Source organism: Lampetra planeri, chromosome 11 (genome assembly GCF_965212315.1).
Source record: "Lampetra planeri chromosome 11, kcLamPlan1.2.h2, whole genome shotgun sequence".
NCBI classification, from domain to species: Eukaryota; Metazoa; Chordata; class Hyperoartia; order Petromyzontiformes; family Petromyzontidae; genus Lampetra; species Lampetra planeri.
The window spans coordinates 6,480,710-6,493,507 of NC_136117.1; the positions used below are offsets into that span (position 1 = coordinate 6,480,710).

At 48.2% G+C, this 12,798-nt stretch overlaps 1 protein-coding gene across 1 annotated transcript in view; it reads right to left on the reverse strand.

Annotated features, from left to right (window-relative positions):
* Positions 1 to 1,163: 1,163 nt before the first annotated feature.
* Positions 1,164 to 12,798, reverse strand: part of LOC144721235 (filamin-C-like) — a 95,515-nt gene continuing 83,880 nt past the window's right edge. The window contains exons 40-47 of the mRNA XM_078598687.1: positions 12,059 to 12,334; positions 10,823 to 10,960; positions 10,175 to 10,290; positions 8,966 to 9,098; positions 7,539 to 7,715; positions 6,920 to 7,138; positions 4,973 to 5,185; positions 1,164 to 2,923 (exon numbers count right to left, since the gene is read on the reverse strand). Of these exons, the coding sequence (XP_078454813.1) occupies positions 2,736 to 2,923; positions 4,973 to 5,185; positions 6,920 to 7,138; positions 7,539 to 7,715; positions 8,966 to 9,098; positions 10,175 to 10,290; positions 10,823 to 10,960; positions 12,059 to 12,334 (1,460 nt within the window). The 3' untranslated portion in view covers positions 1,164 to 2,735. The remainder of the gene's footprint in view (positions 2,924 to 4,972; positions 5,186 to 6,919; positions 7,139 to 7,538; positions 7,716 to 8,965; positions 9,099 to 10,174; positions 10,291 to 10,822; positions 10,961 to 12,058; positions 12,335 to 12,798) is intronic.

Genomic DNA, 12,798 nt, shown 5'->3' on the forward strand with positions numbered 1-12,798 from the left:
TACACTATACACTACACTATACACTACACTATACACTACACTATACACTACTATATACACTACTATACACTACACTATACACTACACTATACACTACACTATACACTACTATACACTACACTATACACTACACTATACACTACTATATACTACACTATACACTACTATACACTACACTATACACTACTATACACTACACTATAATACACTACACTATACACTACTATACCCTACACTATACACTACACTACTATACACTACACTATACTATACACTACACTATAAACTACTATACACTACACTATACACTACACTATACACTACACTATACACTACTATACACTACACTATACACTACACTATACACTATACACTACTATACACTACACTATACACTACACTATACACTACTATACACTACACTATACACTACTATACACTACTATACACTACACTATACACTACACTATACACTACACTATACACTACTATACACTACACTATACACTACACTATACACTACACTATACACTACACTATACACTACACTATACACTACACTATACACTATACACAACGCTATACACTACACTATACACTACACTATACACTACACTATACAATACACTATTATACACTACACTACTATACACTACACTATACACTACACTATACACTACACTATACAACCTCGTGCCACGGCAGATCTCTCGCCTACTTCAGCAGTTTTTTCTTGCTGTGGTTGTCCGACCTGATGACGATTGCTTGTGTTGCGATCGAAACGTCGTGATCTATTATTTTTCTACCTACGTGACTTTACCGAAAGAACCAAATACTTTGCATTAACCAGTTATGCTTGGGTTTCATTAATTGTGACATGTTTCTTCCTTATCAGCCAGCCTCGGTGTTAGCGGGAGAATATCCTGGTAGTCCCGGCATGTTGTTGCCGATTGGCTGATCTGCAGATAGTAGAATTGGCGAGGTGAAAATATGGATGTGATCGTTGCAGGCAGGCTCGGCATTAATTCAAAGCTGAAGACCACGTTCCCCTTTAGCTCTTAATTCTTGTAAATTACACTCGTAAATGTTTACAAGAGCATCGTCCAACCACCAGCGCCGCACATCACCTGTGACAGTTCTTCCCACACAGCGGAAGCGTGAAATTATTGTTCTCAGTTTATTGGTCACTTCGAAAAAACTACAGGACTGCTCTTTACGTGAACTGAATACATTTGGCTAAACTGCAGTATTCTGCGACTGCCGTTAATGTAAAAAAAGAAATCAAGGAATGGCTAAAGCAAGGAATTCCAGTTGTATTCATTTTGTTTGTAAGTCATGACGATACTCCAAGGCACACACACGTCGGGCTAACATAACTCGATTCTACTTTACAAAATAGGTAAATGCTAAAATATAATACATAGTCGAGGCTAGGCAAGGTAGGCACTAACACAGCGAGGTTGAACATCCGATAAAATTATGGAAAAGAGAAAGATTTATATTTTAATCTAAAGTCTATATAATATTACTTTTACACTCGCGAAAAGCTGCAGAATTGCATTATAACCCAGTTGTCAACTCCTTTGTTGGCATTAAGAGTTAACATTAAGCTTCAATCACAGTCCATTCTTAAGCTGCCTAAGCCTATCTGACGAACGGCGTAAATTAAACGAAAAAAATGCAAAAGCTTAAGACCCAACTAATGTAGCATCGTCTCCATTGAACAAGAATACCTAACAAAAACAGCTTGTTCATGACAACACAAAGTAACGTAACATTGCTTAGATTGGAGAATAGGCGGCACGCAATGATGAAAACCCCACAGTGATGTGGAGGCTAAAAATACTTCACTGTAGCCTGTTACCTCGTGAGATTCAGATGCTAAATCTGGAAGAGATGCATTGGCCTGAAGTGCAATACGGTTGTCATTTTCACAAACACTGCCGCGACGTAGTCATGAACGAAATGCGTGCCACGTGCTAAGCTGTCCATCCTGGTGGCGTGAACTGTTAGTAGCAGCCCAGCTGGGTCCACTTTGCAAACAGCAGAAGCATTGTTCTTTGCATAATAAAAGTATACCTGGCTACCTAGTGCACAGGCAAACAACGCTGAGCATTGGCGCGGACTCGCGAAAGAAAATATTTTTTTACTATATATAAATTCACCGCTTCAGACTTAACGTCTGTTGGCAGTTCACACCCATTTATTAGTTGGCTACAATGTAAAGAACAGCAATGTGTCTTCACCCGCAAGGTAAATAGCTCCGCAACAAAGGCGGTGTTAGCCACTTAACAATTATTAATTATTAATTCAGAGCGGTTTACTTGTAAGGCCCTTCTACCTTCAACCCTTCCTTGACCTTTGATGAGGGCCAGAATTCGTGGCCAGGCAAATGAGCAAGTGCCTATGGTGGAAAATTCTGAAGAAAGGATTAATAATGGATATTTTCATATTATTGTTTTATCCATGGAAATAATGTCGCGTTAGCCGGTGGATCAGCTCAATAGCACCCCGCAGTGGAGAAAAAGATCGCTGTCTCTTTACCGTCACTTGATGACCGCACAAAGACAAGATGATTCGCTCGGGGTGTCTCGACTGGGGCGGCATGATCACTACGACCGCCACCTCTTCTCCGACCTCTGACCTGTAACCTCTATCGCCGCACGCAAATTCCCATCGCTCTCCATGCCGCCGCCGCCGTCAGCAACGACGGCGGCGCAGGGGGACGAAACCGCTCAGGGCACGGTGACGCGGAAGGGGCTCCCGGGCACGTGCTCATCGCCCCACTTGACGATGAGCAGGTAGCTCCCGCGCTCCTTGACGGCGTAGGTGACGGCGAATCGGCGGCCGCCCGCGTGCTTCACGTGCACCTCCTCGCAGGGCACGCTGGGGCCCAGGACGCCCACCAGCAGCACGTTGCTTCCTGTTGGGGGGTGGGGTGGGGGGCAGATAATTTGGAGGATATTGCCGTCAGTAGCGTTGCACCTTCTTCTTGCGTATGGCTGATGTAGATGCAGAGCAACGACTACAATTTCACATCCAGGTGGTCAAGCCAGATAAACGCGTCAGGAGCAGCGGAGTGTATCGCCGTGATGCCTCCGTATGTTTAGTGGATCGAGGCATTGCATCGTCATTTGTTGAGTCGGTCCGTTCTGGATAACCACAGTCGCACAACTTTATCCTTCGACCGCCAAACCAATCATATCATCAGTTCATGTAACTTTCACCTGAAGGCTCTCAGGCACCTACATCCTCTCATCTCCACTGAAACTGCCGACACATTGGCATGTTGCATAGTTGGGTCTCGCCTCAACTATTGCAACTCCGTCCTAGTCCGGTCCTCCTTTGGCAACCTAAAAAAACTTCAAAGACTTCAAAACAACCTGGCACGCGTCATCATTGGCCGCACTCATCCCCGTCTCGACTCACTCGCCTCTCTCCGTGCCCTCCACTGGCTCTCCATTACCAGCAGGATCACATACAAGGTCGCCTGCCTCTGCCACCGCGCCTTCACATCTGCCTGCCCCCGGTACCTCTCTTCACTATTGACGACTTGCAGCACAGCACACGGCAGATGCCTTCGCAGTGCAACTCACGACCTCCTCTCGATACCAAGATCCAGGACGGTCACGTCTATGCGCCGCTTCTCGGTGGCTGCCCTCACAGTCTGGAACGCTATCCCTCTGCACATTCGTATCATCACCTCCATCGTCTCCTTCAAGAGACACTTAAAAACTCACCTCTACAATCATGCTTTCGAGTGACTCTGATATTGGCTCTGCGCCTCCGAGTTGCGGCCGTTACATCCGCAAATTTGCACGCGTTATAAATTGCATTATTATTATTATTTGGACACTTAAAACATCAAAATTTAATAGTTTATTGGATGATTTCGTTTACTTAATTTGACCTGGCCCATCTATGCATCTACATTTTTAACAATGTTTCAGAACCCTAACTAACATGCCATGACCAACTCTTATCTCAGCATGAAGGGACTCTGTCTACCCGTGTCTCGGAAAGCATTACTGCAGTGACCCCAGAAGTGAGCAGTTGCGTGAAGCCATCACGCGGCGATATTCGCTGACACGATGTGGGTGCTCTGCTGACTCGAGCATCTACCGGACGACATTTTTTTCCCCACTTCATGAAACAAATCCAATAACCACACAAAGAATGTCAGCAGTTCTCCATTAGGATGAACCTGGAGTGGTGCTCATCTCTGAGCCAGTGGTGGAAATTCCACATTCCCATGGTCGCGGCCAACCACTCCACAAGACAACCGCCGGTTGACTTCGCCGAGCGTGGCATTCTTTTACATTGACTTTCGATGGACGACTGAGTCAAACTCAGTGGCGGCTCCTGCAAAATCTCTCAGGGGGGGCAAATGTCTGGATGATTGATAAGGATAAGGTCCACCCATGCAATGGATAAATTAACAGCTTAAGCATGTAAAGGCAACTTCACTTCTTTAATATTAATGAAAAATAAAGTGACTCTTACAATACATCTTGTTTGTTTCTATACTCACTATTATTACAATCCACTCAGTTTCTTTTATTAAAGATTCCACTAGGTGGCGACAAATAATTTTGTTGACTGAAACGTGCTTACGTATGATGACGTAAGCACGTTAGTGCGAGCCCTCCCGGAAGCCATAGAGAATGCATTGCAGCGCCCGCCCTTCGAAAAAAAACATCTTTGAATGTAAGTCTATGGGACCACACGGGGCGATTCTCAGCCGGAGTGAAATCGCCCAAAAAGAGGCGGTACTCCACAGAACGTGACATGACGCTGATTGGACTATATCCAGAGGCACAGTAACGGCTAGCATAGCTCTGTGGTTGAATGAGATTGTTAATGTGATTGAGAAAGTCCCTTTCACACATTGGTGGTGCGTCACCCAATCGCCCTAATGAAGAAACCGCCCCTGGTCAAACTCTTTTTTGGCGTGCACGTTAAGAGCACTCACCCGCCCTGCCGCAGTCCACAGTGAAGGCGTTCTGTTTGCCGACGAGCGCGGTGCTGAGGCCCGGGCCGTGAGACTCCACTTTGCTCGAGTCGGACGCCATTTTCAGAGGCAGAGGCTCGCTGCCCAGGCCGTTCACAGCCCGCCGTGGCTCGCCGGCCTCCACCAAGAATGAGGACGTCTCGTGCAGGTTGTGACCCCCGGACAGTCGGGGTCCTGTGAGCCACACGGGACAGGGAGGGGGTTAGGGGGGGGGCAGGCAGATGGTGGTGTCATGCCAGTATCACGTGGTCCCAAACGAGGCTTATATTGGTAAAAACAAAAGTAGAGTTGTCACCACTCCTGGTTTTCCCGGGATCGTCCTCTTGTTGAGGTAGCTGTACCGGGAAATCTGTGAGTCTCCGGGAGATTAAAGCCCCCGGTTTTTGTCCGTTGTGTAATAACACAGCACTCAAGACAATGCATTTGCATGTAAAGTAGTTATCCCCTTAATAATACATGCTTTTTGGGTTAGAACGCGTAAATATATAAATGTGTTGTTAAATCCGCCACCACCCGACACAGCCACCTAAAAAGGGTTGTCACGTAAACAGAACCTCCCAATTCGTCACTAGTACAGCACACCGGTGTTTTGGAGAGCCAAGCCACAACATTTACAATCTGAGTACGACGCTTCGCCAGCAATTGCAACTAGCTTCATCAGGCGACAGCCAGATTTGTAGAGAAGTCCACCTGTTTTGTTCCTTGTAAATGTTGTGGCTTGGCTCTCCAACACACCGGCGTGCTGTACTAGTGACGAATTGGCCACGTTCTGTTTACGTGACAACCCTTACTAGTTGGCTGTGTCGGGTAGTGGCGGGTTTTAACGACACATTTATATATTCACGCGATCTAACCCAAAAAACCTCTATTATGGATGATATTGGTTGTGAAAGTTATCCCATCTTCCGGTATTCAGATGTAATTTTTGTCCCAAGGGATTTTATGTTTTTGTACCTCAGAGGTAGCAACACTGGCTCAAAGGTAAGGTGGTGCTTATTATTTAATTATTTCATCCAGGAACGCCTAGATGAGCCTCAAGACTATGTTTTCAAGAGGGTTCTGCAAGTTGATGTTTTGCGTGCGTCAACAAAAAAACGGGAGTGCCCGGAGAAACCCCAAGAATATGAGAGGATCACGCTGAAAGGTACACATAGAAACGTCCACGAACCCACTTGCTGGACTGCCATCTAGAGACCACCTACAAGTGGAGCAGCTTTCAGAGCTCAACAACTCTCTGTGAGATTCACCATTTCTCATCTCCAATGCAGCGGAGTGTAAGCCTGTGCCCCAGGCACAGAGGCACAGCCAACTCAGCGCCACGTTCTGCAGATTGGACGTTTCCACTTTCTCGTACATCCGTGCCCATCCGCACGTTTTGCCATAATCCCTACACTTGACATGACGATTCTCCAAGGTTACCAGCAGATGGCAGACATGGACTCATGAACACACCCACTTCCTGCTCAAAATTAACACGGGGCAGTTATTACTCCAATTGGTGGCCCAAAGCCAGAATTCCACATTCTTATGGCTGGGGGGAGTCGCTCCATAGGACAGCCTCGACTGACTTCCCACAATGTGATGCTGAATACGGTAGAGTGCAAGATAGGCCGTTATTTAAATTAAAACATGACGGGATTGCTTTAGCAATGTGATATACAATCTCACTTTTGACCAAAATTACCCGAAATGCACCCAATCTCATCACATCATGGAAGCTAAGCAGGTATTGAGCCTGGGCGGTGCTTGGATGTGGGTGACCACCATGCACATGGGCCAGGTGCAGTATGCCTTGTGGGCAGCGCAGCAACATCCATTGCTGTTCTACACTCCGCCGCAATGCCACGACCTCCGACCTCGCAAGAACATGGCACGTGGATCCCGAGCGACCCGCTGCTCGTGCGCGACCTGTGACGCGGGCGCGGTAGGGGCTGCCGGCGATGTGGTGGGGGCCGCCGTAGCAGATGGAGACGAGGTAGAGGCCGGGCGCTGTGGGCAGGTAGCAGAAGTGGTAGCCTTCGGGCCCCTCACTGCAGTCCACCCGCACCTTGGAGGGCCCGTCGATGGCCACGGCGAGCGAGCCGGGCCCAGCGCCGCTTGTGTCCACCACAAACTCTGCCGGGGAGCCTGGGCGCGTGGCGGGGATGGGGGGTTACGGACACGTGAGAGAGGAGGTCCGTACGGTGACACGTCCGGGTGTCCCTCTGCCTCTTTTCCACCGTGTGACTGAGCTTGTACCGAGCCCAGCCTACCACGGCTCAAGAGGCAGGCGGCAAGGTTTTTTTTTCCACTCGCAGAATCCAAGCCGTGATGTCGAGGTGCCACTGACGTCAAATACAAAAGCTTGATATTTATTTATACTGGAGGAATCCAACGAGCATAACATCTCTTTTTCATACAAACAACCCTGACGACCCACACAGCGTGAGGAGGCCCTCATCCAGCAGCGGACTGACAAAAAGTCTGCTGCTGTACGTGCACATACGTCCGTACGAGTGCTGCGTGTGCACGTTGCGCGTGTACGTACCGGTCGTGCCCCTCTCGAGGCCCGGCCCGAACGCGGAAACGAGCGCTGCATCGGCGGCGTGGCCCGGCTCCCCGACGCGCACCCTGAAGGGGCTGCCGGGCACCGAGGCGCCGTCGCACGTGACGCTCACGGCGTGCACGCCGTTCTCGCGCGGCACGAACCGCACCGCGAGTTTGTCTGGCGCAGAGCAACGAGGGGCGGGGGGGAGAGCGAGGTGGGCGGCACAGCCAGGGTTAATTTTCCACCTGCGCTCTGCTGCAGCAGCCTGACCGGGTGGTGTTGCCTTTAAATGAACCCCCAGGGCATCCAGAGTACGATTTACTGACTGGAGGAAATGTAATGAGATACAAATTAGCAGTTAACCGTCTCTCACGTCGTTGAAATAAAATCACCATTTACTCAGATGTGTGTCATAGGTACAATTTATAAATGTGGTGAAATCGTATATTTAAATTACATGTAATGTAATTATCTGTAATTTCCCGACTCTCTGCCGAGAGAGATGATGAACGATTGGTTGACGATTGATAGGTTGATTGAATCGTGGCTGGAAATGATGAATAAAGATTTAGTCCACTGGCCTACAGGCCTGCACAACTATTTCCAAGAAGGAATGTGTTCAAGCAGACAAACTCAGGTTCAACGCTCTCAGGTTCATCAGCGTATTGCAGCCTGTTAAACAGATCCTACTGGGGTTACGTTATGTTTTTGGCAAGAGCCCTCCACAAACACGATGCGGTTTGTTCATGCTTGCTTGGAACCAAAGAAAAAGGCTAAGGAATGATGGACTGCAATGTTCGTTGTGTTTATGTTACTCACAATCTCTACCGCACATAGGGAGTGTTTGGGCAACCTCAATGGTTGGCAGACGTGCATTACCACTCCATACTCTTCGACAGCATTAAACAAATAATTTTGTGGTGCTGCGTTGGCAGACGTGCAAAAGCATACGTAAGAAAAACAAACTCAACACATTCGTGAATATCAGTGTTTTAAAAGGAAAGATATATAAAGGGCAACATTTCAGGTCCTTCAGCATGGCACATGTGGAAGGGCCCATCGCACGAAGAAAGAACCATGACCCAATTATACATCTATCCTTGTAAAGCAGTGCTATTGTGGAATGCGTTGAGTTTCGATTTAAAGCTTTCGTCACTGCAGGGATTCATCTTCTTGGTTCTTTCGGTAAAGTCACGTAGAAGGGAAGTAATAAAATAATAAAACGTAATAAAATAATATAATTCTCACGTTTTATTATTTTATTACTTCCCTTCTACGTGACTTTACCGAAAGAACCAAGAAGATGAATGCGTTGAGCTTCTCTCACAACGTGAATGCATGAACATGATGCCCAGGTCTGAAATGGGGTTAAACCGGCGTCGATTGCACAGCGTGACAAACCGCGATGGCACGGCCACAATTCTGACCTTTGTCGATCTCGGACACGAAGCAGTTTTCCACCGACCCTGAAGGCGTGTGAACCTTGGCTTCTATGCGACCTTTTGCCCCGTTCAGGTGAACCGCAAAGGATGCTGGGTGGTTGACCTTCCACCCTGACTCCTATTGGATGACAAGAGTTGCTAAGTTTTATAAATGATTTAAAGTTCCAACTACTGTGTGTGGCACATTAGGAATGGATCACTCTTTTAAGTGTGTCCTTGTACAGCAAGGGAGTAAAGTGTGGTTCTGTGAAAGTCCTGATGTGCTGTGCAATGCATCAAGGCATGTGTGTACAGCAGCATGTAATGTCTGAGTCGGGCCTGTAGGTGGCTGGCAGGGTTAATGAATAACCGCACGTGTGAACCAGCCACATGGTTAATGGCGTCTCGGAAGATTTGCTGCGTGTAACACGCGCTGTTGCATTCTACAGAGTGACGGTGCTGTTCTTCCCAAGATTCATATGAACCACAATAAATAAATGTGCTTGCCCTCGATTTGGAGCACCTGCCCACGTTCCTTCATCTCGAGTGTGCAACATGTGTGGTATATACAAACATAAAGCAGCAAATAAGTACATCCATTGATTAGATATGTATTTGATAGAAGGCAGGTTGTGTTGATAGATATGTAGATGTTTGCGTTATTGTTTCTACTGTATATGGATAATTTTAGAAAGGTGAATGTCAGATGAGATGGACAGATACTATTACAGATTACACAGATACATATGTATTTAAGATGTTTTAAAGTGCTGTTTATAAAAAAATATATACGGTGACCATCATTTTACAAAATTGTTTGACGTGAAAGATTCTATAATAGACATATAAATGCATGAACAATATAATAAATTAATACTTGGAAAAAATACGCATTCATAGTTTAGACAAATGGAGGAATTAATGAATTTACTAATATATACGAATGGATGCATAGGTAAATATGAATGAGAATCAGAATATTTATTTATACTGGAGAAATCCGATGAGCAATAAAGCTCTTTTTCACAGATGTCCAGTCGGGGCGGGTCAGAACGCTACATATATGGACGAATGTTCGAATCGATAGATGGATGAATGAATAGACAAACGGGAAAACAATACTGAAATAGCTCAAATGTAGAATGAGTGAGTAACGAATGACCGCTTGACGGAATGAATGAATTAATGAATGAATGGGCCAACTGCCGGTTGTACCAGGAGGCCCGAGACGGTGACGCGGCGCGACTCCTCGCAGACGCCGTCCACGGTGAGGAGGAAGGGGCTGCCGGGGATGTGCTCGTCCTCGAAGCGCACCGACACCTCGTAGTCTCCTGCGCGGGGGCGCAGCGAACGGACGGTCACGGGCCACCGCGCAAACTCCGATTGGCGCAGTTGGCTACGTGAGGTGCGAAAAGTTTGACGTGCGTACAACCCGCGTGGCTTTCCTGCAGCCACTCTGCAAACGCCTGGTCCACGCCGTTGGCCATGTGGTTTGGTGGGGCGGGGGGGGGAATCACATTTTCCACCGCACAACCCGGGCCGCGCTGCCGACGTCGTGCATACGGAATGCATCGCGTCAGCGTCACACGTTCCAGTGTACTGACTGACACAGCGTGCGGTGAAAATTATTAACCCCGCCTCCTCCCCACCCATGCGTTTAGAAAGGTCTTTTATATTGTTCTACATTTTATCATAGTTATTTGATATTGACAGATTCACACACGATTATCCACCAGTGACTCTCACGTATGATTTAATTTTATGAGTGCTCCCTGGGACATTGCCACTTACTACCCCAGGGGTTCGGGTACCCCCCCCCCCCGGTTGAGCACCACTCCCCTAGGGTTTGGGGTCATTCCTCACCGGGCTCCTGCACGAGGTAGGAGAGAATGTAGGCACCGTCGCCCGTGGGGCAGCTGGAGATGGTCGCCTTGCCCGGGCCCTCAACGGCCACCATGATGGCTCCAGCCCCAGCCTCCCGTGCCCACAGCCCGAACTCCGCTGGGTGCACGAAGAGGGAGGATGGGTGGGACAAAAAGCTGCTGTCAGAGCCGTGTGCTGTCCCATTTGTATGCCGTAGAACCCCGCTTAACGACGGTAATTCGTTCCACGAAACCGGTCGTTAAGTGATTTTGTTGTTAAGCGAGTGGATGTTTCCACTTCACAGCGCAGCAGACACTGAACGTAAACAATGCCCCGACACTCGTGAATGGACGTCGCTGATTGACCAAGGCCTAGGTCAGAGCAATTTGGAGCTCACCGATTGGCCAAAATTGGCGGTCGAGTGCTTGCCGTAAGCCCGTCGTTAACAGGGGAATGGTCGGTAAGTGAACACTTTGGGCCCTATGGAGGCCCGTTGTTAAGCGATTAGTCGTTAATAGGGGTGGTCGTTAAGAGAGGTTCTACTGTAAACAGTGCAGTGTGTAGTTCTCTGCGTGCTGCCACTCTCGAACGCGCATGCTGTGTTGCCGCTCCTATAATTATAAAATCACGGATTCTGTTTCCATTTATAATAATGTTGTCTGTCACCCCTTTATTGCAAAGTGCTCTGTGTTTAGGCAGACAAACTGGATTTATTTTGACTTTATGAGTCTCATCAGCAGTCAGACATCTAAAAAAATACAAATGGGCTACCAGATGTTTTTGGCAAAAGCACTCTGTCTAAACAATGGGGCCATGTCAATGCAAAATGGCACCTCCGGTTAGCACGGTTGGCTACGTATGGTACGAAAGAAGTTCAACACATACCTACAAAAACACACAATATCGGATACAAACCCATTAAATATTGCAGTGGAGCATTACGGCTCAAAAACATGTATAAATAGACCTCTGTATCTTCTTGGTTCTTTCGGTAAAGTCACGTAGAATGGATTCTACGTGACTTTACGTGACTTTACCGAAAGAACCAAGAAGATGAATCCCTGCAGTCACGAAAGCTTTAAATCGAAATAGACCTCTGTATGTTGAACTTTCACACCATACATCGCCAATGGAGGCGTACGTCTGCCGCCTCCCTCATGACCCCGCAACAAAACCGCAGCGACGGCTCTATCGCAACAACCCACGGCGCGCCGCGCGCCGTTGGGCCCCGCGTACCGGGCTCCCCGGCGAGCGCGTGCTCCAGGCCGGGCCCGGCGGCGCGCACGCGGTGGGCCCCGCCCTCGCCCAGCGGCCCCACGGTGAAGGGGAAGGGGCTGCCCGGCACGTGGCCCCCGCCGCCACCGCCGTGGCGCACGCTCACGGCGTGGGCGCCCAGCTCGCGCGCCTCGAAGCGGGCGCAGCACACGCTGGGGCCCGCGTCCACCAGCTCGGCGGGGTGGATGTGCCCCGACGGGCCGCGCACCTCCGCTCCCAGACCAGCTCGCTCCGCGTCTGCGGATGGAAATCGACGTAAATATTTTAGCGAGTTTGGGGCCGTCCATAAATGACGTCAGGCACCTGGGGGTGGGGAGGGGGCGGGGTCAGACATTTGTGACGATGTGTTGACGAGGGGGCGGGGGGGTTTGAGGAATGTGACGTCACATCAAAATGCGCAACTTGAAATGAATATAGACAACACGTTTTACTTAATTAAATAGACTTTTTGATGTTTTTTCCTACAACATCAGAGTGCAGCGGCACATAAAATATGCACTACAATGACAATAGTTTAAAGCGATTTGAAGCATTCTAGATTTGAAGCTTTCGTGACTGCAGATTTGAAGCATGTTTTATTTTTTTTTGAGGGGGGGGGGGGCAGCTTTGTGACGTCATATTTGAGAGGGGGGTCTGACTTTTTGTGACGCCGTGTGACGAGGGGGGGGGTGTAAAAAATCGTCCAAAATCGCGTGACGTCA